This window comes from Dipodomys spectabilis, unplaced genomic scaffold (assembly GCF_019054845.1).
Source record: "Dipodomys spectabilis isolate Male_0828 unplaced genomic scaffold, ASM1905484v1 ptg000095l, whole genome shotgun sequence".
Lineage (NCBI taxonomy): Eukaryota > Metazoa > Chordata > Mammalia > Rodentia > Heteromyidae > Dipodomys > Dipodomys spectabilis.
Window position 1 is genome coordinate 28,562,661 of NW_024870772.1, and position 24,564 is coordinate 28,587,224.

Sequence of the window (24,564 nt, forward strand, 5' to 3'; positions counted from 1 at the left end):
CAGTCTCCTGAGTAGCTAGGACTACAGGCGAGAGCCAGGAATACCCAGCTTGAAGGAACACTTTATCTGTGTTTGTAATGTTTGACCATAGAACAGCAACTGCATTGCTTTACAATTCTTAAATCCGAGCTTCTCTGCCTTCTACCCTTCAGAGTTACTTCTGGCTCATGCTTAGTGTAGTTACATGTAGGTATTTTTCATTGTTCTTTGCGTTTAGTTGATTTAGTGGTGAAGAGAAGCTATCACATTAATTATAGCAGATATGAACTGTACCATATCATGCATTGTTCTAAGTAATTCACACATATTAAGTATTTATTTCTAAGTATGAGGAGAGTAGTAACATTTTTGTTATTTTATAAGAAACTGAGGCATGATGTCTAAGTAACCCCAGATTAGCAAACTAGAAAAAGATAGAGGTAGGATTCAGATCCAGGTAGGTAAACTCCACAGCTCTTGTTCTAACTTTCTGCTCTCTGCTTTCTCAAGTAGTAACAAAATGTGTAATATATTGGATCTGATTTCAGCTTTCTCAAAAATTGGATGTTTCGTTTGACCTGTTTCTTTTTACAACTTCAATTGTAAAAAGAATTTTTTTATGAACTTAAAACTCCAGTAAGAATTTAACATTAAAAACTCATTGTAAAAGGTAGAAATAAATGGTCAAGGGAAGGGAATGAGTAGATGGAGCTTGACTTTCCACAAAGTTAATGTGTTAAAGCTTGAAGTTTTGGGGTGGTTTCTGATTTTATTTATTCCTTACTTTATTTTTTGTGCTGTTACTGAGACTTGAACTCAAGTTCTCACAGTCTCCCTTAGTTTCTTCACTCAAAGCTGGTGCTCTACCACTTGAGCCATAGCTGAACTCCTAACTTTTTGGTAGTTCATTGGAGATAAGAGTCTCATAGACTTTCCTGCCTGGCTGGCTTTGATCTTTGATCCTCAGATCTCCATCTCCTGAGTATCTAGGATTATAGGCATGAGCCATTGGTGTCAGCTGTGGTTTCTGTTCTGTTGGAAGAAAGATAAATTTTCCTAACCCTTTTACAGGCTGGAATTCAACCACTGGAAGAGATCAGAAGTCAGTAACTAATGGGGTCATTGAAATGGGGGGGAGGTTGTAATTTTTTTCCTGCCTGTGCATTTAGTGAATGCTTATTAGCCGGGATAAGATTATCTTTACTTTTTACAAGATAGTCTTGGAGAAAGTCTTCTGGTTCTTGACCCAAGACCACATATGCATGAATTGTTCCAGTCAACTTTGATTACAAGATGGGCTTTGCTAATGAATTTTCATGTAGAGTCTAGAGGACTTTTTCTTTCCCTTCCTCAACACTATGGTCCATTCTAGTTAGGCTGATTTCCCCACCAGGAATGATGCTGTTCTGTTTTTTATGTGTTACCTTCCTGCCTATGATCTACTGCTTTTGACTCAGCTCTCTCTTTTTCACAAGGTCCTTCCTGACTGTTCCTGCTCATTTCTTCTTCACACTCTTCCAAGGGGAATCTTTTGTCTGTCCATTTATTTTAAACACATACCTATATCTAATTTGCATTATTATTATTATTATTGTTATTATTATTATTATTATTATGATGTGTGTGTGTTTGTGTGTAACTTTACTGGGGTTTGAGCTCAAGGTTTGGGTGCTGTCCCTTAACATCTTTGCTCAAGGCTAAGCCACAGCACTATTTCTGACTTTTTGCCGGTTAATTTGGAATAAGAGTCTTACAGACTTTCCTTCTTAGTCTGGCTTCGAACTATGATCCTAAGATCTTAGCCTCCTGAGTAACTAGGATTACAGGTATGAGCCACTTATGCCTGGCTCTGTTTTACATTATTGATATGTATGTCTTATTATGTCTTTTTTTCCTCTAAGTGGGCTATTGGAGGAAAAAGTATTTCTTACATTTGGTCTAGAACTGAGTTATTTCTTTGAAGGTCTCTTTAGATTTTTATTGTATAGGATCTTCAAGTTTCTCTCAAATGAACATTCTTCTGGTTTTCTTTGGTGACTTTTGCATTCTACAATAAATATGGCAAATGTTAGGCTAAGATGTAATAACGAGATGTACTGAATGAATCACGTAGAGTTAAAATGTGTTCTTTAAACTGTAGAAAGTCTTTCTTCATAGAACTAGTTATTGATTCAAGAGCCCAATATACATTTAATTTTACTGATTATTTGGAAGAGAAATGCTCTTTTATTTTTTTCTTTGTGAAATTCCTTTGTCTTCCTTCCTTTTCTCCTTACCCATTGCCCCTTAGTCTGTTCTGTGACCCTTATTGATTTTTAACTGTCTTTCACAGAATTCTACCAAAGCACCTCTCAAAAGATCAAATGTTGAGAAAGTAACTAATGTGCAAATCCTGGTTTTGTTTGGCATCCTCTTGGTCATGGCCTTGGTGAGCTCTGTGGGAGCCCTGTACTGGAATGGGTCTCATGATGGCAAGAACTGGTATATCCAGAAGATGGGTAAGTGTTGGGGTGGGTTGTTGCTTGTTGCAGTAGGACAAAGCTACCCATAAAAGATCAGTCTACATATGATATGTGATTGGTGACTGTGACATTTTTATACTTCCCTTTTGTAATGCTGTATAAAACGCCAAGTTTTCAAGAAATGACAGGCGAGAAATCACGAGATGAAGGGAAAATGAACACATTTGAGGAGTACTTTTTGCTTGAATGATGGTTTTTTAGATATTTTCTTTAGTTTTATTGGTGTGTGTATGGTTACTTTAGGGATTATAACATGAGAATTCTACTTTGAGTAAACCCTAACTTAATTCTAGTAAAGGACAAACACATGACTCCAGTAAACTTGCATTTCCTCTTTTGCTTGTGCTATTATTGTCATACATAGCACATCTATATTATCATCCCAACAGTACAGGGCTATAATTATTGACTTTTATAACCAATAAAAAAGAGCTGGGATGTAGCTCAGTGGCAAAGTGCTTTCTTAGCAAGTGCAACGTCTTGGGTTTGATCTCCAGTACTAAAAGAAAAAAGACAAAAAAGAAGCAAAAGGAAAAAAGTGTTTATGGGGTCATTTTGTTATTAATCTGTTTGTTTGCCATTCATTTGTCCCATGTGAATGATTTACCAGCTGGTATTGCTTTGCTTCAAATATCTTCATTGTCTCCTCACTCTTTTGTGTGTATTTATTTTATATATAAATATTAATACAAAGTACCTGTATATATATATATCTGTATAGTGAACTCCAAAATGCATCTTTTGGTGCCAGTCAGGGGATTTGAGCTCCAGGCTGTTCCTGAGCTTGTTTGCTTAAGACAAATGCTCTACTGCTTGAACCACAACTCCACTTCTGCCTTTTTTGCTTGTTAATTGGGTCTGGGTTCTTATAATTTGGATTTGGATCTGGAGCATGCTTTACAGGTGAAGACTGATAGCATGGTTCATGTATTATTTATTCTGCAGCATCATAGTTGGGGTAAGCAGACAGCACCAATACCATTTTGGTATAACAGGCTTTGTGGGAATGAACACTTGAATTTCACCATCCCCCCAGCTGCCAGGACATTGTTGGATCATTGACTTCAATTCCCATCAGATTCTGTTCTTTCTCATCTCTTTTTGGTTATTTTTGTTTGGCCAAATTGTTGTGTGTTTTGAATTCAGGGCCTTGCCCTTTTGCTACACATTTTTGCTCATGACTGGTGCTCTACCATTTAAGCTATACCTTCAGTTTGGCCTTTTGCTGATTAATTGGAGATAAGAGTCTCAGAATTTTCTGCCCAAGCTGACATTAAACTGAGATCCTTAGATCTTAGCTTCATGAGAAGCTAGGGTTACTGGTATGAGCCATCCATGTGGCTGAATGTTTTTTTTATTCAGGAGTGGAGATTCTTTTATAGACCTCTCTCCAGATTCTTGGCTTTGGGTCATTCTAGGTTTCTTGCACTTTGGGTTTTAGGTTTTTACCTCAGTTGTCCTTTACTCTTTGACACTGTATGTAGTGGCATGATGCATTGGGGCTGGAGTGCAAAATCAGACAATTGAAACTTATTACTATGTAATTTTATTGTCAGACTGATATTTATGTCTAAATAAATGTATTCACAATGGTTGGGATTTAGAGCTCCTATCTGATAACTACTTAATTCTGTAGAAGAACCAGATAGCAAAGTAATATGTCAGAGAAAAAGGGAACCAGCTGGACAAGTGGAAATCTTGATAAGTGGAAAATGAAATGAGAGTTGGAGGCAGGAGGATTGAGAGTTTGAGACTAGTCAGGGCAAAAGCAAGACTTTATCTCCAAAACAAAACATAGAACATAAGAGCTCATGGCTCTAGTGGTAGATCACTTGCTACCATGCACAAGGTGCTGTGTTCAACCCCAAGTAAATGATACACATACCCCTCCCCTCCCCTGCCTCAAAATGAAAGGATGTTGGGAATGCTGGCTGATGTGTATCTGATCACCTTACTCTTTCCTGGCACCTTATTTGTTCATCACAACCACTCTCCAGAGCTCTAAGTGATTCAAACCATTACTATTTGACTTACTTTCCTGATGTGGTTTGAAGCCATTACAAATTCCTAATCTCCATTCCCGGACTTCTGTTTTCTCCCTAAATATTGTCCTGTCTTGATTCCCACAATGTCAAATGAACACTCCTGTAGAAACTGTATCCCACTGTATGGCCACAAGGAAGGGCAAATTGTGTCTGCTTCCTCTTCTTGCCTCTAACCTCCAGGGAACAGTCAGCTCTGTCTTCAGGGCTGTGTCTGAATAGTCTTTGTACTATTGCAGTCTGATACATAGCAGGTGCATACTATTTGTATCTCTAAACAAGCCAATGATAGGCTTATGCTGTGAATTTTTATTTATTTATTTATTTATTTAGTGTCAGTACTGAGTCTTGAATTCAGAGCCTCCTGCTCTTACTTTGCTTTTTCTACTCAAGACTGGCACTCTGCCACTTGGGTCACAGCTCTATATTTGGCTTTTTGGTGGTTAGAGATAATAGTCTCACTTCTAGCTTCCAACTGTCATTCTCAGATCTCAGCTTCCTGAGTATCTAGGATTACAGGTGTGAGCCACTGGCACATGGCTCTGTTGTGAACCTCCTTTAGATTAAAAAAATCCTGAATAACCAAGTGAAAAGAAACTAAATGGAGATACCATTTAAGCCTATATGGAGCTCTTGTTTCCTTGCACAGACACAAGCTCGGATAATTTTGGCTACAATCTGTTGACGTTCATCATCTTATACAACAATCTCATTCCCATCAGTCTGCTGGTGACTCTTGAGGTTGTGAAATACACTCAAGCCCTCTTTATAAACTGGGTAAGTTTTTGTTTTCTTTTGTGCTTGTCTGGGTCTTGAACTCAGAACCAAGACCCTGTTCCTGAGCCTTCTTACTCAAGGTTAGCATTCTACCACTTGAGCCACAGATCCACTTCTGGCTTTTTGGTGGTTAATTGGAGATAAGAGTCTCATGGACCTTCCTGACTGAGTTAGCTTTAAACTGTGATTCTCAGATCTTAGCATCCCGAGTAACTAGAATGAGAGGTGGGAATTATAGGCATGAGGAATGGGTGCCTTTCCATGCTTTGGCTACCTTTAAAGTCTCGTTAGTGCTAAGGAAAAGACCTCTTAGCTGTGCTCCTGTGAATTTTATTGAACTACAAAATTCACTGTGACAGTAAACTTGCAGTTAGTTTTATGAGTGAAGGTATGGGTTTTAAGGGACTGCCATGGTCATTGAGTCTGCATATTAGCAATCAGTATTTGCAGACCAGATCTCTTTTTTTCTTTTTCTTGTCCTGGTCCTAGGCCTTGAACTCAGGGCATGGGCTCTGTTGCTCAGCTTTTTTTTCCTTTAGGTTAGTATTCTACCACTTAGATCCTAGCTATAATTCTGGCTGTTGTTTGGTAGTTTATCGGAAATAAGAGTTTCATGGACTTTCCAGCCCAGGCTGGCTTTGAACCATGATACTCATATCCCAGACTAGGATTATAGTAACTAGGATTATAGGCCTGAGCAATGGGCGCCCAGCCAGACCAAGCCTTTTATATACATCTGATTGTGATCATCACAACACTCCTGTGGATGAGGTAACTGAGCCCAGGCTAATGAATTAGTCTGGGTCATAAAATTATTATCTTATATAAAATGATCTGAATAGAAAGCATCATGTTTCCCCTTCTTGTTTACAAGCTGTATTTTTAACCCAATAGTAACTGTATTTTTCACCCCCAAATTAAAAATTAACATTTTTATTAAAATGAAAGGGCTTTAATGTACTTGTCTTTAGCTTCTGTGTTAAATTGAATGAAATATTAATGGTATATAATTTCTAAAGAGCTCTCTCTCCTGTCTTTTTCTCTGTCTCTCTTTTTCTCTCTCAGGACACAGATATGTATTACATAGGAAATGATACTCCTGCAATGGCAAGGACGTCAAACCTTAATGAAGAGCTTGGGCAGGTGAGAACCTCTTTGGGAACTTCAGTAACAGAGACCTGAGCAGGAGGGAAGATGAATGATAGCAGAACCATGGAGAGATTTTACAAGAATAGTTATGAATGAATGTGATGATGCCATCTAAAGACCTGTATATATTATTTGAAAGTATGAATAAATGCAAGTGCGAATTTAGACTTGGTTTTGGAAACCTGGCTGCTATCTGGACATTACCTGCATAAAGCATAGCATAGAACAATATAAGAATATGGGACCCATTTAAAGTATTTTTCAGAAGCAATAGACAGAGCAAGTAATGAATAAGATTCTCAGATATTTGAGTAACTCCACAAAGTAAAAACGTGGAAGTTATTTGAGGGATATGTATTCCTTTCATAGCCCTGATTATGCACTCTCTCTCTCTCTCTCTCTCTCTCTCTGGATGTGTGTGTGTGTATGTGTGTGTGTGTGTGTGTGTGTATGTTGGTACTGAGGCTTGAACTCAGGGCCTAGATCCGCCATTAGCTTTTTTTATTTTAACCACTAGAACCACTTGAAACTGTTGGGTGGTTAATTGGAGATGAGTCTCAATGACTTTACTGTCCAGGCTGGCTTCAAACTGGGATCCTCAGATCTCAGCCTCCTGTGTAGGTAGGATTATGGCCTTGAGCTATCAGTGTGAGGCAACATTTTTTTTGGAATATTTCAAACTCTTCTTCTCCTCCTCAATCCCTTCATCTTCACCTGAATTGTATTTTTTACTGAAATTGGTATGAAGAATTATTTTTATTTATTTATTTTTGCTGGTCCTGGGCTTACTTCCCCCTCCACTTCCTCAGCAACCCTCTGTGAAGAGGCATGTGAGAGTGCTCATTCATCTGAGAGCTAGAAGAAGTATCATATAGATACTTCTTTTTTTTCTTTCCTTTCCTCCCTCCGTCCTTCCTTCCCCCTTCCTTTCTTCCTTCCTTCCTTTCTTCCTTCCTTCCTTCCTTTCTTCCTTCCTTCCTTCCTTTCTTCCTTCCTTCCTTCCTTCCTTTCTTCCTTCCTTCCTTCCTTCTTTCCTTTCTTGCTTTCTTGCTTGCTTGCTTTTTCTCTATTTCTTTCTCTCTTTCTCTCTCTCCTTTTCCCCTCCCTCCCTCCCTCCCTCCCTCTCTCCCTCCCTTCCTTCCTTCCTTCCTTCCTTCATTCCTTCCTTCTGTGTTGGTCCTGGGTCTTGAACTCAGAGCCTGGCTGCTGTCCCAGAGTAAGTTTTTCCTCAAGACTAGCATTCTAACAGCTAAGCCACAGCTTTACTTCTAACCCTTTGGTGGTTAATTATAGATAAGAGTCTCACAGATTTTCCTGTCCAGGCTGGCTTCAAACAGCCATTCTCATATCTCAGCTTCCTGAGTAGCTAAGATTACAGGCATGAGCCACTGTGCTCAGTACCTTGGCACATTTCTATACAATTTTTATATAGGGTTAGTTATAGAAAAAGATTTATGAATTGTCTAAACATTAAGTTTTTGGGGTATTCATTTGTTTAGAGGACATCTTTACAGGACTCTAGACATTCATACAGTGAGATCAAAGGAGGATATTCTTAGAAGAGTATCACAAAGGATCAATAGCTATGTGCATATGATCATATAAAATTATATTTATCAAAATGAACTCTAAGAAATGGAAACAAGAGTTGTTTTTCCTTTGTTTCTATTTTTTGTTTTCTGTCCCTTTTGTCTTGTTTGTAAGCATAGCTGTTTTGGGGAAGATAAGGGGGAGCACAAAAATGGTAGGACCAAAGGTGAACAAATGCAGCAGAGAGACTCACTAGACACCATATTGAAAATGAACTAACTTGTGGGAGGGGAGAAGAGGGGAAAAACTGGGAGAAAGTGAGGGAAGGGGTGATACTGTTCAAAAAGGAATGTGCTCATTACCTGATTATATAACTGTAACACCTTTGTAAATGTTCTTTTCAATAAATAAATATTTTCTTCAAAGAAATAAAAATTGTGGATGACTTCATTTATTGATCTTTTCATCTTATTATCTTCTTGATGTGCATTTCTTTAAAATTTAGGTAAAATATCTGTTTTCTGACAAGACTGGAACTCTGACATGCAACATCATGAACTTCAAGAAATGCAGCATTGCTGGGGTAACCTATGGGTGAGTGTTTATTCCTGGAAAGCTCACTTGTATGCTTCCAACAGAATTAATTTATTTTCAGCTAGTTGGTCAAGTATCTTGACTTTTTGGTATTTAGAAGAAATTTAGATAGGTAGTTGCTATTAAATGTGTTTAAGACTGAATGGGTCTAAAATGAACAGTTAAAATATGAATTTTAAGGGGCTGGGAAGGTGGCTCAGTGGTAGAGCGCTTGTCTTGCATGCATGAGGCCCTGGGTTCGATTCCTCAGCACCACATAAGCAAAAAGAAAAAAGCTGGAAGTGGCGCTGTGGCTCAAGTGGTAGAGCGCTAGTCTTGAGCTGAAGAGCTGAGGGACAGCGCCCAGACCCAGAATTCAGGCCCCACGACCGGAACCAAAAAAAAAATATGAATTTTAACAGTTAAAATATAAATGATTTCTGTAAGTGTGAACTTAGTAGGAAGTCCCAGGGATGTAGGTCTATGTATTAAATCTAATCCTTCGCAGTTTCTTTCCCATGTTTTTATCTGGATGTTTGTGCTTTGATCAAAGTGTTGTGACCTTTGTTTTCCTTCTCTGGCAGTCACTTCCCAGAACTGACACGAGAGCCATCCTCAGATGATTTTTCGTAAGTAGATTCTAGTATACTTTGATGCTTTAGTGACACAGGCTCCAGAATTTTTTTTTTTTTTTTTTAGGCTCCAGAATTTTATATTAGCACTTCCCACCTGAATATTTATATATGTAAATGTAAGTTATATAAGTAATTTTGAAACTGAACCAAAGTAAGATTTTTTATTGTCATGAAGTACTTGTACAAAGGGGTTTCAATTCGACATGTCAGTTTTTGAGTACAGTGCATCTTGATCACTGTCACCCCTTCCATTATTCTCCCCAAATCTATTTCAACCCTGCCTATTCCCAGGATCTTGGCTTTTTACTCAGGCACTCTAACATTTGAGCCTTACTCCCAACCCTTTTTTCTCTAGTTACTTTTTTCAGGTAGGGTCTCACAACTTTTGCATAGGTTGGCCTGGAATTGTTCTTCATACTTATACTTCCTTTGTAGCTAGTATAAAAGGCATGTGCCACTATACCCAGATTTTTCATTGAGAGGGAATCTCTCTAATTTTTTAGTCTTTTTCAACTCTTCTGATCTCTGCCTCCTAAGTAGCTAGAATAATAAGCATGAGCCACTGTATCCCGCCCCACACTTCAAAGACTTAACAGGTGCTGCATATTCTGTGAGTGTGGACACGTGGAGTAGAATACCTATTTATCACTGAAGTATTATATAGTCCTTTCTATTCTGTCTAGTCAACTCCCAGAACCCCAACTTCTTGGAAACTTGATTTTTTTATTGTCTCTATAGTTAGCCTTTACAAGAATGTTGTAGCTAGAATCCTACAGCATGTAGGATTTTACTTTTATTTAGTAGTATGCTAGTCGTGTACATTTACGATTCCTGCCCTGCCTGGGCTGGCTTTAAACCTTCATCCTCAGATCCCAGCCTCTTGTGCAGGTGAGATTACAGGTTTAAGCCACCATTCTTGGCAACATGGTTCTTCTTGAACATAGATTCTTACTAGGTTTGAGTTACCTTTACAGGAACTTTGTTTCTTTATTTCTTTTTTTTTTTTTTTTTCTTTTTTTTTGGGTCTGGTCGTGGGGCCTGAACTCTGGGCCTGGGCACTGTCCCTCAGCTCTTCAGCTCAAGGCTAGCACTCTACCACTTGAGCCATAGCACCACTTCCAGCTTTTTTCTTTTTGCTTATGTGGTGCTGAGGAATCAAACCCAGGGTCTCAGGCATGCAAGGCAAGCACTCTACCACTGAGCCAACTTCCCAGCCCCAACTTTGTTTCTTTAAATTGTTTAGTTCATTTTCAACATGGTGTCTAGTAAGTATCACTGTTTCATTCCTTCATTGTTTGTCCCATGACTTCTTGTTCCTCCCTACCCTCCCCCAAACAGATAAACTTACATACAAGACAAAAGGTAAAGAAAACAAAAAAGGACAAAGGAGACAAAGGGACAAAGGAGAAAAAAACAAGAAAAAACCCCAAAACAACAAAAATCTTTTGTTTCTGTTTCAATAAATATCATTTAAAATGATCATATGCACATAGCTTTTGAGCCTTTGTGATCCTCTACTAAGAGTGCCCTCTTTTGGTCTCACTGTGTGAATGTCCAGAGTCTTGTATATTTTATCATGTATAAGTATATTTTTTTGTCTTTTACTAGCCAGTTTATTTACTTATAGGTTTATAAGCATATTCTAGTTAGCACAAACAAAGGAAGCTATGCATCCTATGTAACCTATGGCTTATGGGAACTTTTGAATAGAATGATTAGCTTTTCTTTTCTCTTACAGTCGAATGCCTCCACCCCCTAGTGATTCCTGTGACTTTGATGATCCTAGGCTGTTGAAGAACATTGAAGATCAACATGTGAGTCTACTCTTTTACTTCCAGGATGTTGATGCAATAGTTTGTGGTGTCCCCATTATTTATACAGTGCTTATGTAGTCTGTTGAATGTTGTAGCATGAGAGCCTGGGAAGAGATGTTGGTTCAGTTTGATGACGTCAGTACTTGAGGAACATGATCTTAAGCAAATGCTTTATGGTGGACACTGGACATTAATTAATTAATGTAAGACTGGATTTAAATATGTGATGAAGGTATACAACAGCACTCTTAAAATCAAGTCTTACCACAGATTTCTTTAGGAGTTCAGATTTCTGTTGCTTTGTAAACTGAATCACCCTACTATTTCTTTACAGTTATGAGTTTAGGAGGTCATGTCTTGAAAAGTAATTACATAACCTTTGCCCCTACCCCCCCATCGTCCCCTCCACCCCATCACCCCCTGTACTGGAGCTTGGATTCAAGGCTTCAAGCTTACTCACCTTGCTTGTTTAGCTTCCACTATACCACCTGAATCACACTTTCAGCCCAGCTTGTTGCCTGTTATTCTGGAGATAGAGTCTTTCAGACTTGTGCCCACACTGGCTTCAAACTGTGATCTTTAGATCTCAGTCTCCTGAGTAACTAGGTTTACAGGTGTGCACTACACTGCTGACTAGGAAACCTTAAGAAAGAAATTTAAAATATAACAAGTAGCATTTGGTATATCCTATAGAAAAACTGGACAAGAGTTACACAGCAGATACATGTACGTTTGTTATCCATCCATAAGTTTTTATGGGTAAGTTTTTATAGCTACCCATCCATCTACTATTTATGTAAGTCGTAGGGTTTTATTATGCAGCCCAGACTGGCCCTGAAATCTGGGCTCAATGATCCTTCTACCTTGGACTCCTTAATAGCTAGAACCATAGGCAGGTACCATGCCCAGTCATGTGTGTGTGTGTGTATGTGTGTGTGTGTGTGTGTGTGTGTGTATGCGTGCCAGTACTGGTGCTTGAACTCAGGGCCTGGGCTCTCCCTCAGATTTCTTGCTCACTGTTTGTACTCTACCACTTGAGCCTCATCTGCAGTCTGGCATTTTGCCAGTTAATTAGAGATGAGTCTCATAGATTTTTCTACCCAGGCTGGCTTTTATGATGATCATACAGGTCTTAGTCTCCTGAGGAGTTAGAATTACAGGCATTAGACTTGGAAGTCATTTTGTGGTGTTAGGAGAGGAGTCCCTTCCTTTTTCAGGAGTATGATGGTTGCTGAGACTGCTGAGATATGGGCATTGTAGCCACCCACCCACACTGAATGGTATTTGCACCAAACAGATGTAGAGTGGCAAAGACATCACAGGCTAGAAGTAAGTCCTTATCAGGGAAGGAGATCCTCTGGTGGCCCACTGTGTGGCTGGAGTGGGCGAAGTAGACTTTTAATGGGTCTCACTACTCTTCCTGTGTTTGTTCTCAGCAATACTAGAGTGTGCCTTCTTTTCTGCCTTGAACTACCATTTCTTCCTGACTTTCTCTTCCATGTCCATGCCCACCTCCTTCTTTTCTTCCAAATCTTTTCCTTCTCTGTTATCAGTTTTCTGTTACTATAACAAATATCTGAGAGAAATCAACTTAACAAGAGCAAATGCTTATTTTGGTTCACAGTTTTGGAGATTTTAGTCCATGACTGATTGGCTTTGATACTTTGGGCCTATGGTAGCAAATCATAGTAGGAGTCATGGCAAAAGAGACCTGCTGTTCTGTATGGCTAAGAATAAGCAATAGGAAGTGGACATGGCTAGGGTCCAAATATCCCCTTCAAAGGTAACAGCCCCAATGACCTAACTTCCTTTCCATTAGTTTCTACTACCTTCAATAGGACCAGCTTAAGGACCATTCTTTCAGCACACGAGCCTTTGGAGTACATTCTAGATCCAAACTATATTCTCTTGAGCTAAATTTTCTCTTAATGGAAAGGCCAGACAGGGGCAGCTCTTGTCTTCTTGACATGGAGATATTTTTATGAGTATTGAACCACCGGGACTTGTTGGGGTATTTAAATAATCTGTATACTCACAGTTCAGTAAAAGTACAACAACATCATTGATTTGGGAATTTATTTTCTATTTTTTAGCCAAAGCTTACTTGCCTAGGTATAATATTTTTATGCTTTTTGGATCTGTAAAGCCTTCTGAGACCTTCTACATCCATGCTACTGCATTAATGAAGCCCTTTCACATTTAACGTTTTCCTTCACTATAAATAAGGAAGAATATAGCTCAGTATTTTTCTTTTGGAAGACTTGGTGTTGGATTTAATTTACACAATGGATGTTTTCAGCAGTTTTAAACACAGGGCCTATTAGACCACTTGCTCATTTTTTTGGGCCAAAATATAGGTGGGGAGACAGAAGAACCATTTGAGGATATTCAGTTATGCATGTCCCACATTTCATCCTGATTGTCTTGGATCATAGAGGAAAATTAAAGCATTTGACCTGAGAAAACCCTTACTCTCTTCCCAAGGGAAGATTTCCACGTACTGCAGGATTTCCCTTTTTCTTCCTAGGTTATCACTTCTGCCTTTCTGGGTCCTGTTGTAAATCTTGTTTGGGCGGATTGCCAGGATAAGATTTGGCTTTTAGTCAGAAAATCACCTATAGAAGATTTCAAAGGACAATTATTGCAGTTGATTGATTGCATTACTCACCAGAGACTCAGGTTTGTGTGATACATTCACACAGGACCTGGGTGCTGCTCCTGAGCTTTTGTGCTCAAGGCAGAGACACAGTGAAACTCTCTTCAGAGTCATTATGCCACAGACTCGTGAGTTTGAACCTTTAAGAAATTTTTTTTCAGTACTAGATATTGAACTCAAGAGTCTGTAGTTACTGAGTAGGTGCTATATCACTTGAGCCATTCCCCTAGTCCTTTTTTAGGTTGGTTATTTTTGAGATAAGGTCTCATTTTTTTTGGTGCCAGGGCCTGAACACTGTCCCTGAGCTATTTTCCTCCAGACTAGTGCTCTATCACTTCAGCAACACTTCCATTTCTGGCTTTTTGGTGGTTAGTTGGAGACAAGCATCTCACAGATTTTTCCGGCCCAGTCTGGCTTGGACTTATCCTTGTGAGTAGCTACATTTATAGGCATGAGCCACCAACACTCAGCATTAGGGTTTCATTTTATGTCTGGACTATAGTCCTTCTACTTGTGCTTTCTCCTGCTGCTGGGATGACAGATGCAGATGCTCTCAACCATTGGTTCTCCAGTGAAATCCCTCTGCTCCCAAGGCTGGCTTCCAGCTGCAATTCCCTTATCTTTGCCTCCCAAGTAGCTAGAATTACAGGCTTGAGGCTAGGAAAATTCTTTTTTAATCTATACATTACTAAAATACGTTGTGGCTGCAATTTGTTATACAAAACAATTTCAGAAATGTAGAAGATTTTTTTTTAAGTTACAAATAGAAAACATTCATTTCTAGGCATTTAGCATTTTGTGTCTATTTAAAAGTTAGTGACTAATTGGTAAATACTGTATGATTTCATTGATATGGAATATACAGAAATGGTAAATTCATAGAAACAAGAGGAGAGGCTACTAGGATTCTAGGGAAGCAGAAGATGAAGATGGGAGTTATGTTTTAATGGGTACAGAGTTTCTGTAAGGGATGATTTAAAAGTTTTGGGTATGGGTTGTGGTGATAGGTTCAGCATTTTGACTATATTTAATGCCACTGAATTGTACACTTAAGAATTGTGAAAATGATAAGCATTACATGTACTGATGAGCATGTTATGAATGAACATACATAATAAAATGTGAACAATGAAAAACCCAGAACTTCTAAGGTATAGATACATATACGTACATGCATAGTTCTTGAATTAAAGCAAAAAGAAAGGGAGGGTGACGGAGGTAGGGAAAGGAAGAAGGATATAGGGAGAGAGAAAGGGAAAGGAAGGAAGGAAGGAAGAAAGGAGAGAGATAGGGAGAGAGACAGAGGGAGAAAAGGAGGGAAGATGAAGGAAGATAGGAAGACAATATTTATAAGGAAACAGAGGTGAGACAAGGAAACAACTTCACTGGCTACAAATTAGTTAGCCAACCAGCTTGTTATAGCTTAATTACTTATGGCCACAGCCTAATTAGTTAATTGGCATTTGGTTTCTTGCAGCCTCAATTATGAGATTAAGCTCCTAACATTTCTGAGGTTTCTGCTGATGATAGTCTGTGTAGGTGCCTAAACCAAGTCTACAGTCCCAAACTTTATTGAACATAGTGGATCACAGACGGTGACTCACTCAAGTTTTTGGAGCAAATGAAAATTAAGATATATCACCAGGAACCAATGGCTCACACTTGTAATTCCAGCTACTTATGAAGCTGAGATCTGAGGATTGTAATTCAAAGCCAGCCCAGGTAGGAAAGTTCGTGAGACTCTCATCTCCAGTTAACCACCAAAAATAAGCTGGTAGTGAAGCTGTGGTTCAAGGGGTAAGAGTGCCAGCCTTGAGAAAAAAAAAGCTCAAGGACAGTTCCCAGGCTTTGAATTCAAGCCCAGGGATTGGTGCACACACACACGCACATGCACATGCACACACACACACACACACACACACACAGAAGTAGAGCTGTGGCTCAAGCAGTGGAGTGTTAGCCTTGAGCAAAAAACCTCAGGGACACTGCCCAGGCCGAGTTTAAGCCCCAGTTCTCACAAATACACACATATACACATTTGCATACCCCTCTCCCCGAGACACACAAAAGATATAGGTCCTGTGTCAATAAAATTTAAAAACCTTTAATAATTGGGATGGCATGATGTATTCTTAGATTCTGCTTAAAATTTCAGGAATTTTTGCTTTTTAAGAAGAATAGAATGGTGCCAGTAGCTCATGCCTATAATCTTTAGCCAGGAGGCTGAAATCTGAGGGTTGCAGTTTGAAGCCAGCCAAGACAGCAAAATCCACAAGACTCTTATTTCCAATTGACTAGCAAAAAGCCAAAAGTGTATCTGTAGTACAAGTAGTAGAATGCCAGCCTCTAATGAGAAAGCTAAGGGAAAGCACCCAGGCCTTGGTTCAAGCCTCACTACTCTCTCTCTCCTCTCTCTCTCTCCTCTTTCTCTCACACACAATATCTATCTATCTATCTATCTATCTATCTGTCTGTCTGTCTGTCTGTCTGTCTGGAGAAAGTGATTAAATATATATCTAGGACACTTTTGATTATTATTTTTTATATGTAGAGTGCTGGATGTCCTGCATTTCAGGTGTTTATTATACAGGCAAAAGTGAGACATGTTGTAGAATATAAGCCAGCACAGGATGATAAAAATATATTTTGGAATGTCTTCTTTTTAAGATGCCCTGAGGTTACATCTGTGAGGAAAGCAGGTAACCTTTTTAACCACCAGGATCTTGCTGGTGAGATGCAGGAGCATGGGGATTGTGAGATGGGATCAGGACTGGGAGCTATGGAAGTTTCAAGAAGGCAGGAGATTGTGCTTGGCTGTTTCCTGATTTGCCATGCCGAGTCGCAGAATATGGGCTTCTCAGGGAAAGTGACTGAAGCCCAAGGGCCAAGTGAACTGGACAGCCTGTTGTAGCAGATGGGAGGCCATGGTGAAGAGATGGGGAAAAGACATGCCTTGTTTGAAGTCCACAGTGGCAGGAGGTGGGCTAGGTGAGAAGCTGGTGTCAGGTTTTGGGCACCTGATGTAAGATCTGGACCCTGTGTGATAGGGAGTTGGGGACCATTCTTGGATTTTTTTCTACTCCTGATCCTTGAATTCAGGGCCGGGACACTGTCTCTGAGCATTATTTGCTCAAGGCTAGCCACAGCTATACTTCCAGCTTTTGGTGGTTACTTTTAGCTAAGAGTCTCATGGACTTTCCTGCTTCAGCTGGCTTCAAACTGTGATCCTCAGATCTCAGCCTCCTGAGCAGCTAGAATTACAAGGGTGAGCCACTAGCACCTGGCCCATTCCTGGATTTTTTTTTTGTCAGTTGTGGGGCCTGAACTCTGGGCCTGGGCATTGTCCCTCAGCTTTTCAGCTCAAGGTTAGCACTCTACTGCTTGAGCCATAGTGTCACTTCCAGCTTTTCCTGTTTATGTGCTACTGAGGAATCAAACCCAGGGTCTCATGCATGCAAGGAAAACATTCTACCACTGAGTCACCTTCCCACTCCCCCATTCCTGGATTTTAAGGAGGGGACAACTTGAGTCCAGCTCTGATGTGTGTCAAGCAGCATTGTAACTGTCATACTAACTCAGTCTTCTGTTTTACAGCCCACAGCCCCTTGCATTCAGGAGTTCCTCACCTTGCTGGCTGTGTGCCACACTGTGGTTCCTGAGAAGGATGGAGACGATATCATCTACCAGGCCTCTTCTCCAGGTGAGGCTCCCAGTGGCTCTGCCCTGCTAGCCTTTTCCCTGGAGACTTGGGTATTTGAGTTACATGTGGAAAAAGAGGTATAGTCACTTTCCCCCTCTACTTGCTCCTCCCCCCATATTTGCCTCTTGTTTCACACCATCTCCATATCATGGTTACAAAAGTTCAAACCCAAGATAGCGTGCATTGAGCTCTCCTGATTCTAATGGCTAGTTATTTATTCATTCATTTTTTTTTTTTTGGTGCCAGTCTTGGATCCTAAACTCAGGACCTGGGTACTGTTCCTAAGCTTTTGTACCACTTGAGCTACAGCTCCACTTCCCACATTTTACTTGGTAATTAGCTGGAGATAGAAGTCTCACAGATTTTCCTGCCTTTGAACTGAGATCCTCAGGTCTCAGCCTCCCCAGTAGCTAAGATTATAGGTGTGAGCCACCAGTGCCCAGATCATGGCTCCTTGATAGTGGGGGAAGTCTCAGATCACCTTGACTTTCCTAGAAGTTATTGGGCTAGACAGAGCTTTCAGGAGAGATCATAGCCAGCTCCTTTTCTCATCTGCTGCATGTCATGGATAAGCTGTGTTACTCTTTGCCACCTCCTGGGACTCTGATCATATAATATGGAGTCAAATCATGGCCTTGATCAGAGATGTTTAGTCTATAGGAATTTTTACTTACATTGTTTAGAGAGAACTTGATCCTAACCAAGAATAGCAGGTGTTTGAGAGGAATGGGGGGAGAAAGATGGAGGGAGTGACATTGATCAAGACAAATTGTACTCATAAACTGTCATGCTAAATTAAATCCCCTTTGTACAACCACTTAAAGATAAGGCAAAAACAGTACTCTTCCCCCCCTCCCAAAGATAAAAAAGACTAGAAGGAGTGTAAATCACTCTTCTCCTAGTGAATTAGGTTAGGGTTGAGTCCTCCTATCTAGCAGAAGCCCTCATTTCAACTCTGGTGTTAGGAAGAGTGAATATACTTACCTCCTATGCCCTTTCTACTGTGTTGAGAATGTCAAGCTTCCTTAATCATGGTGTTGTTTATTTTGTGTGTATGTGTGTATGTCTTTACTGGGGCTTGAACTCAGGGCCTGAGCACTGCCCTTAGCTCTTTCCATCAAGGCTGGCACTCTATCACTTGAGCCATAACTTCACTTCTATTTATTTATTTGTTGGTGGTTAATTGAGATAAGAATTCCTTATACTCTCCTGCCTGAGCTGACTTTGAACCATGATTTTCACTCAGATCACAGCTTCCCCAGTAGCTAGGGTTACAGGTGTGAGCCACTGGTGACTATTTACATAGTGCATGTTAATATGAAAAATAACACAACAGAATTTCTATGATGGGATTTGTCTGCATTTGACCAACTTCCTATTGACAGATGAGGCTGCTTTGGTGAAAGGAGCTAAGAAGCTGGGCTTTGTCTTCACAGGCAGAACACCATATTCGGTCATCATAGAAGCGGTAAGGAACATATTTGTGCACATGCCCTACTTTTTGGAAGATTGAACACTTGAAATTGTATGTCTGTTGTAAATGGGATGGCTGAATTTCTACTTGTCTCTCAATGCCAATGACACTTGAAACTGTGGATACATCAAGGGTGCTGTGTGATTGTGTTAGCTTATTTCTGCTAGTTTGTATTTCAGTGATTTCTCCCTTCCCTCCCTCCCTCCCTCCCTCCTTTCCTTCCTTCCTTCCTTCTTTCCTACCTTCCTTCCTTCCTTCCTTCTTTTCCTGTGCTCATCCTGGCGCTTGAACTCAGGGCCTAGGTACTGTCCCTTAGCTTTATTTTTGCACAAAGCTGGTGTTCTACCAGTTGAACCACATTTCACTTCCAGCTTTTTGTTGAGTGGTTAATCGGAGACAGTAGTCTCATGGACTTTCCTGCCAGGATGGCTTTGAACTGTAATCTTAGTTTCAGCCTCTTGAGTAGCTAGGGTTACATGCATGATCCACTGGCACCTGGCTTTGTATTTTCTGCTTCTTTTTCTTTTTTTAATCTCCCTCCCCATGGGTTAAAGGAAGACATTTAATGACAGAAGAAAAGTTCACAGTTTCAGTATCTTTTCTCCAAAATTCTTGGGGCCAGGAGTATTTTGGATCTCACATTGTATTTCAGGCTTGGGAATATTTGCATATACACAATGAGGTATCTTGAGATGAGAGACCCAAGACCGAGCATGAAATTTGTCTATGCTTCATGAACACTTTATATAGCATGAGGATAAGTGTATACAGTAATTTTAGTGCTTTTTTTCATTCCGGGGCCTTACCTCAAGGCTGGGAACTGTCCTTTAGCTTTTTCACTTAAGGCTGGCACTCTCCCATCTCCACTTCCAGCTTTTTTCTGGTTAATTGGAGATAACGGTCTCATGGACTTTTCTGCCCAGGCTTGTGTGGAACCATGATCCTCAGATCTCAGCCTCTTGAGAAGCTAGGATTACAGGTGTCAGCCACCAGTGCCTACTACACTTGTGTGTGACTGTGACCAGTTACCTGAGGTCAGGTGTGGAATTATCTTCTTCTGGAATCATGTTGGTGCTAAAAGATGTTTAAGGGTGTTTTGGATTAGAAATGCTCAATATATATTAAAAATAAGATCACACAGGGCCCCATAGAATGGCCTACAGGAGATCAAGAAAATGGTGCTTAGAACTGGTGAGACACTGGTATTAATGATGACAGCTGGAAGGGTAGTGTTTTACTACACTCTGGGTTCATGAGGACATTTGGACAGTCACTTAATTCATCCTTATTCTCCACACCTCTTTAATGAACTTGAAGATCATTTTTCAGTTGGCAGTAGTCATTTGTTTTTCTTTTACCTATAAAATATCAAAGCCTATAAAATATATCTTACTTAAAATGCTATTTCTTTGGACCTTCATGTTTCCTTGTAGTATAGAAAACAGACTGTGTTTATTTTAAACTTTATTTTAATCAACCGAGGGAATTTATGCTTCAGGAAATGTGCAATCATTAAAATGGAAGAGTAGAATGAAACGCTGATTGAATATGGAATTTTCTTCTTAGTAACCTTTTTTTAAAAAAAAATGAAGTTCCTTTCAAGAGAGTTATTTATGTACTTATTTTGGTGTGAGTACTGGGGCTTAAACTCAGGGCCTGGGTACTGTCCCTGACATTTTCTGCTCAAGGCTGGCACTACTACTTGAGCCACAGATCAAGTAGTAGTTTTGCCATGGTTAATTGGAGATAAGAGTCACAGACTTTCTGGCCCAAAATTGGCTTTGAACCTCAATCCTTAGGTTTTAGCTTTCTGAGTGACTAGATAATAGGCTTGAGCCACAGGTGCCTAGCAGTTTCAGGAGAATTTTTTTTTTTTTTGATCGGTCGTGGGGTTTGAACTCTGGGCTTGGGCGCTGTCCCTCAGCTCTTCAGCTCAAGACGAGTGCTCTACTGCTTGAGCCACAGCGCCACTTCCGGTTTTTGAGTGGTTTATTGGAGATAAGAGTCTCACGGACTTTCCAGCCCAGGCTGGCTTTGAACCGCAATTCTCAGATCTCAGCCTCTTGAGTAGCTAGGATTACAGGCGTGAGCCACCAGCACCTGGCTTAGTTTCAGGAGAATTTTAACCTCCAACTGTAGAATTTTTTGTTGTATTAGTGTTGTTGCATGCAGTGTGACAATGATAGTTGCGGGAGGTTAAGCATGAATGGAAGTACAGAAGATAAGAAAGCTGCTCTACTTGGCTCAGAATGCCAGATACATGTGGGGAGCAAAGAGCTTATGGCATGAGCATATCCATGCTAAATGCCAGGTTCGCATCCTTCATTATTTTATTAAGGCTTAAAGGCCATATTTCTTGAAGTCATGCATGACTGCTTGATGAGTTAGGTCTCATAAATAATGGTTTAAGAAATCCCACTCAACCATTAATTCTGGGATACTATTAACCAATACTGGCCGCCAGTATTTACATGAAATGTCTTTGCTAATCATTGTACAGCTGAGCACATTAGCTTCGCATGGAGGTGGTTGAGGTAACCTTGGTTCAGAGACTGGGTGGCTACTGGAAGTAATCAATGGGTGCTGTCTAACAGGATTCTGACAGAGCTGAGACAGGCAGTGGAAAAGGGGGAAACTGGTGCATTCTGAGAGGTGAATAAGGATAAATGAAAGTCACATTATGTAGATCTTTGTATTTTGTGATACAAGGAGGAAGAAGTTGTGGTGAGGAGAGGATGATTTAGTTATGGATTTGGTAATTGGTATGTGGCCTCAAGGATGAGCTCTTTTTCCTTTCCCTCCTTCCCTCCCTCCCTCCCTCCCTTCCTTCTTTCCTTCCTTCCTTCCTTCCCCCCCTCTCCGTCCATCCTTCCCTCTCTCCCTTCCTTCCTTCCTCTTTCCCTTCCTTCTTTCTTCCTTTTCACCTTCTCTTCCTCCTTTCCTTCCAGAGGAAAGACTTGTTTTTCTCACGATTTCAGTCCATCATGGTGGGGAAGGTATGGTAGAGAGGCTCGTATCATGGTGTCTAGAAGAGAGAGAGAGAGAGAGAGAGAGAGAGGTTCTGTTTGCATTCATTCTCCTTCTTTGCCTTTTATTCTCTCTGGGCCCCTAGCCTATGAGATACTGCTTCCCACATTCTGGGCAAGTCTATTCTCAGGGGCCTCCTCCAAGGCCTTGGACCAAGTCACAGGTTGCCTGGCTTCCCAGGCTTTCCTTTGAAATCTTGTTGCAAATCTTCATGACTCTATAACTCTTGCATTAAGTCCAGCTCTTTTTAAATTTTTATGTTTTTTATTAGCATATATTAATAGTACAGGAGGAGTTTACTCTGATCATTTCATAAATACGTACAGTATACTTCTGTTTTTGTGCTGGTACTGGGGCTTGTACTCAAGGTTTTGTACTCTTTCTTGTCTCTCAAGTCTGGCACTTTTCCAATTGAGCCATACTTCCACTTCCAGCTTTTTGCTGATTAATGGCTATAAGGGTCTCACAGACTTTTTTTTAACCCAGGCTGGCCTTAAGCCACAATTCTCAAATCTCAGCCTCCTGAGTAGCTAGGATTACAAGTGTGATCCCCCAGCACCAGTATGTACAATATACTTTGAATAAGTTCATCCTCTCTCTTTCAGTTCTTTAACGCCCCCCCCCCCCCAAAAAAAATCTCTTGCATTTTCCATGCCTCAAAAAACAGTATCACATAAATGACACCAATATGAGCTAGCATGAACTTGACCCATTTGCACCACAGCTTCAGTGGCCTCTGAATACCTAGGTGACTAAGTGTGATGAACTGAATCCTGCAAGGTGGGGGAGGGGGGGAACTTTCCTAAGCTCTTGTTTGTGTGCAGAATGCTCTTTTTCTCTTAGGAAAGTCTTTTAAATATAAAGTCAACATCAAGATACCATTCCTTTTGTCCTGATACAAAGTACTTGACATTTTTTGGTGCCCATAATATATTCAGAAACCATACTGAATCACACTGTCAGGTAGCCAAATCAGCAATCCTAGTTCTTCAGTACTCATGTTCTGTGTTACTTATTTCTCTAAATAAATGCCTGACAGAAACAACTTAAGGGAGATGGGATATATTTTGCTTACAATATAGAGTCCCTTATGATGGGGAGGGCATAGAGGAACAGCTCTCATCATGGCAGCCGGGAAGTAAGGGTGATGAAAAACCTTAGCTCAGGATCCCAAGGTTTCTGATAGCGTTTTATAGCTTGTGTCATGTATCTTCATCACTTGTAAATGGCTATATTAGCCAACCACTAGGATAGCCATATAACTGAAGGGGGTGGGGGGGGTGGGGTGGGGAAAGGGGATATTTCTACCAGCAGAGGGAGCTCTAGACTTATGAGAAAACTATTCATTGCAAAAGCATTTGCCTTAAGGCTCCCATTGTTTTGCATGTATGCACGTGTGTGCTTATGATTGGGGCACAATTGCTTGGAGAATTGAATACTTTTCACAATAGGTAACAACTTTTTCTTTCATAGATGGGACAGGAGCAGACATTTGGAATCCTTAATGTTTTGGAATTTTCCAGGTATGTTTCTCTTTCCTGTACTTGAAGTGAAATTACATTTTATATATATAATAAATCAATATATATCAAATTATATATAGATATATATGTTGATATGTAATATCTCATTTATATTAGCATATATTTATATAACATAGATAATATATATTATATAGTCTATAAATACTCATATATATTCTACCACTTGGGCTATAGCTCCACTTCCAGCTTTTTGTTGGTTAATTGGAAGTAAGAGTCTTCTGAACTTTTCTGCTTAAGGTGGTTTCAAACCATAATCCTCAGAGTTCAGCTTCCTGAATAGCTGGGATTATAGATGTGAGCCACCAGAGCCCAGCTACTTAATAATACATTTAACAACTCTATCTGCATGTTTACATGATTGTACATTATGATTAGTAGTAAGTATTAAATATGGTAAACATATCCTACAAATCAAATTCCCTTTGGAGTCTGGGTCTCATTAAAGAGAGTGAAGTATATAATTTTTCTGTATTTTTTGAGAATAATATTGTGTTTCTATGTCTTCTTTTTAAAGTTTTTTTTTATTATTATAAAGGTAATGTACAGAAGGGTTACAGTTATGTAAGTCACGTAATGAGTACATTTCTTTTTTTTTAATTTTTTTTATTGTGAAAATACTGTACAGAGGGGTTACAATTACATGGGCAAGATAATGAGTACATTTCTTATCAAGCATTGTAGCCTCCTCCTTTGTTTCCCCTTCCCATCCCTTCCCATCCTCCGCCCCCCCCCACCCCCCAATGAGAGTATATTTCTTTTTGACGATATCACTCCCATGTTCTCTTTTTTTCCTTAAATTGTCCAGAGTGTGGTCTAGCATCAGCAGCTGCAGATGTGTGTGCTCAGTTTAGAGAAAGTGATGACAGCATTGTTTTCATTGGTGCTGCCCAGATCCCATGAGGTTATGCCTCCATCTGAGCACTGGGTCAGATCAATTTGTTTTCACCAGAGATCTGGTCCTGTATACAGGGCTATTCTCCTGTATCTAAGTGGAAATATTCCTTTCCAGTGAAGTTTCTTTCTTTAAGACGTGGGGATATTTGTTAGCTTCTTTTGTTTTTCTTAAAAATTTCTATTTATTTATTTTTATTGTAAGAATACCGTACAGAGGAGTTACGATTACGTGAGCAAAATAACAAGTA

At 39.9% G+C, this 24,564-nt stretch overlaps 1 protein-coding gene across 1 annotated transcript in view; it reads left to right on the forward strand.

The window, feature by feature from the left end:
* The window catches only part of LOC122112870 (phospholipid-transporting ATPase IB), a 421,079-nt gene that overhangs the window by 50,826 nt on the left and 345,689 nt on the right, over positions 1–24,564 (forward strand). Inside the window, exons 10-18 of the mRNA XM_042685833.1 lie at positions 2,312–2,477; positions 5,193–5,320; positions 6,386–6,463; positions 8,505–8,593; positions 9,157–9,201; positions 10,946–11,021; positions 17,272–17,377; positions 18,763–18,845; positions 23,352–23,401. Coding sequence (XP_042541767.1) covers positions 2,312–2,477; positions 5,193–5,320; positions 6,386–6,463; positions 8,505–8,593; positions 9,157–9,201; positions 10,946–11,021; positions 17,272–17,377; positions 18,763–18,845; positions 23,352–23,401 — 821 coding nt within the window. The remainder of the gene's footprint in view (positions 1–2,311; positions 2,478–5,192; positions 5,321–6,385; positions 6,464–8,504; positions 8,594–9,156; positions 9,202–10,945; positions 11,022–17,271; positions 17,378–18,762; positions 18,846–23,351; positions 23,402–24,564) is intronic.